The sequence below is a fragment of the Cloeon dipterum genome, chromosome 3 (genome assembly GCF_949628265.1).
Source record: "Cloeon dipterum chromosome 3, ieCloDipt1.1, whole genome shotgun sequence".
Lineage (NCBI taxonomy): Eukaryota > Metazoa > Arthropoda > Insecta > Ephemeroptera > Baetidae > Cloeon > Cloeon dipterum.
The window spans coordinates 34,527,002-34,529,604 of NC_088788.1; the positions used below are offsets into that span (position 1 = coordinate 34,527,002).

The window sequence follows — 2,603 nt, forward strand, 5'->3', positions numbered from 1 at the left end:
CAATTTAATTGGTACTTAAAGCCCAGTTGAAGATTAAAACAATAAAGTGCATGTCGCATTCCTGTTAAAATTTATTTACAATTTATTTCATTGGGACACAACTAAAAATTATTAATTTCAACTTATATACTGTATTTTACGGAAAATGAGTTATAAATTAAATTAAGATAATATGCTCTACTTGACGTGCTTGGCTTTCGGTTAATCAAGATTAATTTAAATTGCGTCCCTGTTCCTTTTATCTTCTTATCTGTGGTACTTTTAGATAACAACAAATAATGAAACCTAAATCATCCCATACTATATGCGGCTATCAGTTTCGCTTCTTGACGTGTCAGGTAAAAACACTTTTTTTACGTCCGAATGGATTTTATCCGGTTTTGTCCTCCTAAACAGGTTCCTGAAGTGTGAGCAAATAGCCAATATCCTAAAATTATTTTATTTTTTTTCCGCAGTTATAGGGTTTAGAATTATTATTAGAGCAAAAGTACCTCCATAAATAAAATATTTTTCACTCTCTCAAAATTAAAATAACTTTAAATTAAATTGCATTTAAAAAAAAAATACGCGAAATGAAAATATTTATTGAAATTTTAAGCTTCAAGCACCCAGCATGTATTTTGTTTTTGTATTAAACGTGCAAAATTTTGAATTTTATTTTTTACAAGCTCCTCTAGAAATTGCAACACAATTTACCGATTAAAGTGTCACCATAAATTTAGTAAACGTCTGTCTAACAGTAGTCCCCAAGACAATTCATTTAAGGCCACCATATTCGGCGAGCAGTATTTTAACTGCTCAAGGTTTTGCTTCCAAATCAGGTATCTAAAGCTAAAATTGTGTTGTGCCTGCAGCTAGGAGCAATGGACACATCGCACATTAAACAGCAAGGCGAGGGCGTGCGCACCCTCGCCTTCTTCGACCTGGAGACGACCGGCCTGCCGCACGAGCAGCCCAGGGTGCGTGTCACCGAGTTGTCCGTCGTCGCGGTCACGGTCGCCGACCTGAGAGCCGCGTCGCCGCGTTTGCCGCGCATTCTGCACAAGCTTACAATGTGCATGAACCCCTGTTCGCCCGTCTACCCAATGGCAAGCCAGGTGTCTGGCCTGGACAACTTCATGCTTGACAACCACCCGACCTTCAAGACTGTTACGTGCGATACCCTGGAATCCTTCCTCCAAAGATTGCCGCCACCAGTGTGTTTGGTAGCGCACAATGGCCACCGATTCGACTTTCCGCTTTTGGCCAAAGAGTTCCTCTACGCTAAAAGAGTGAGATGTTGGAATTTACTAAAAAAAGAAAACTGTAACCCAAATCGTCTTAATTTGACTGCCAATAATTAACTAAATCACAAAATCTGTTTAAAAACGCTTTGGTCAGAAGTTGATTTAAATAACTTGTGATAAACTTAAAAAAATACCTATCTCTACTCTTTTTTCTTGTGGAATGCGGGTGTGAGATGAAAATTAGTTGACTCTTTGGTTTTGAAATTTTTCTGCAAAAAAAAACTAATATATTTTTCTTACCCTTATTCTCAAAAGAAGAAGCCTCAAAAATGGATAGAAAAAACCTTTTAAGGGATGAAAACTTAGAAAACAAAACAAAAAATATTTTGAAAGATTTTTATTTTTCTATTTTATATGATTATCATAATTATTGCTACAATTATATCCCAAATTAACCCATTTGATTTTTTCCAGGCATTTCCAAATAACATTTTGTGCGCTGACACTCTGCCCTGCTTTCGTGAATTGCTCAGGACGGAACGAGTTCCCAAGCAAGTAATTCCCAAGCGCCGCCGGCTTGACTTTGACGCCACTCAACAAATAAACTCGGTGAGTCAATTTGAATGTTCCCTCACTGTCATGTCACAAAATAATAATAATAATAAATTCCAGCAAAACTCTCACGAATTCGACTCACCGATACTGGAGGCTGAAATGGTCAGCGCTGCAGAGGCAGTGGAGCAAGAGTCCCAGCAGACCTCTGTAACGCCGCCAGTGACCCCTACACAAATGGCGAGAATCCAGGAAAGCACTCCTAATAAACGCAAAAAACCCAAATCGTTTCGTCTGGGCGACCTGGTGCAGCAGTTAGCGCCCGAATTTAGGGCGGACGCCCTTCACTCAGCCGAGGGAGACGTAATGGCCCTTCTGCACTGCGCTTCTGTCCTTGTTGACCAGTTTGTTCCCTGGATTAATGAGCATGCGAAAATGTTTCCTGTGCAAGGTTAATTTGTACCCCAAATTGATTTTTTATCTTTCGCAAAATAAACATATTATATTTTACGAAAAGTTTTAAAATCCACTTAAATTAGCATATTCCCAGAATAGGTATTCAGCGTGCATAATAAATAATAACTAATGATCTAGAAACTTCGCGCCATAGGCCTTCAGCGGAGTAAGGCTTTGCATTCTTTTTCAGATCATCATAACTGATAATTTTGGAAATTTTTGTAGCCAAACAATTAAAATTAGAGTAACAGTTTTAAAATTTTAAATCCATTCTCACTTATAACGCCTACCCCCTCTCATCTTATTCTTCCTAACTCTAAACGCCTTCGCCCCATCCCCTATTTGCACGACTTTGAAAAGGTTTCGAAA

The 2,603-nt window shown here is 38.4% G+C and overlaps 1 protein-coding gene across 1 annotated transcript; it reads left to right on the forward strand.

Moving 5' to 3' along the window:
- Window positions 1-310: 310 nt before the first annotated feature.
- Window positions 311-2,294, forward strand: LOC135939536 (uncharacterized). The gene is made up of 4 exons (XM_065483998.1): window positions 311-338; window positions 855-1,271; window positions 1,701-1,835; window positions 1,899-2,294. Exons 2-4 carry the CDS (start codon window positions 864-866, stop codon window positions 2,232-2,234), a joined length of 879 nt encoding a protein of 292 aa, XP_065340070.1. The 5' UTR covers window positions 311-338; window positions 855-863; the 3' UTR covers window positions 2,235-2,294.
- Window positions 2,295-2,603: the final 309 nt, after the last annotated feature.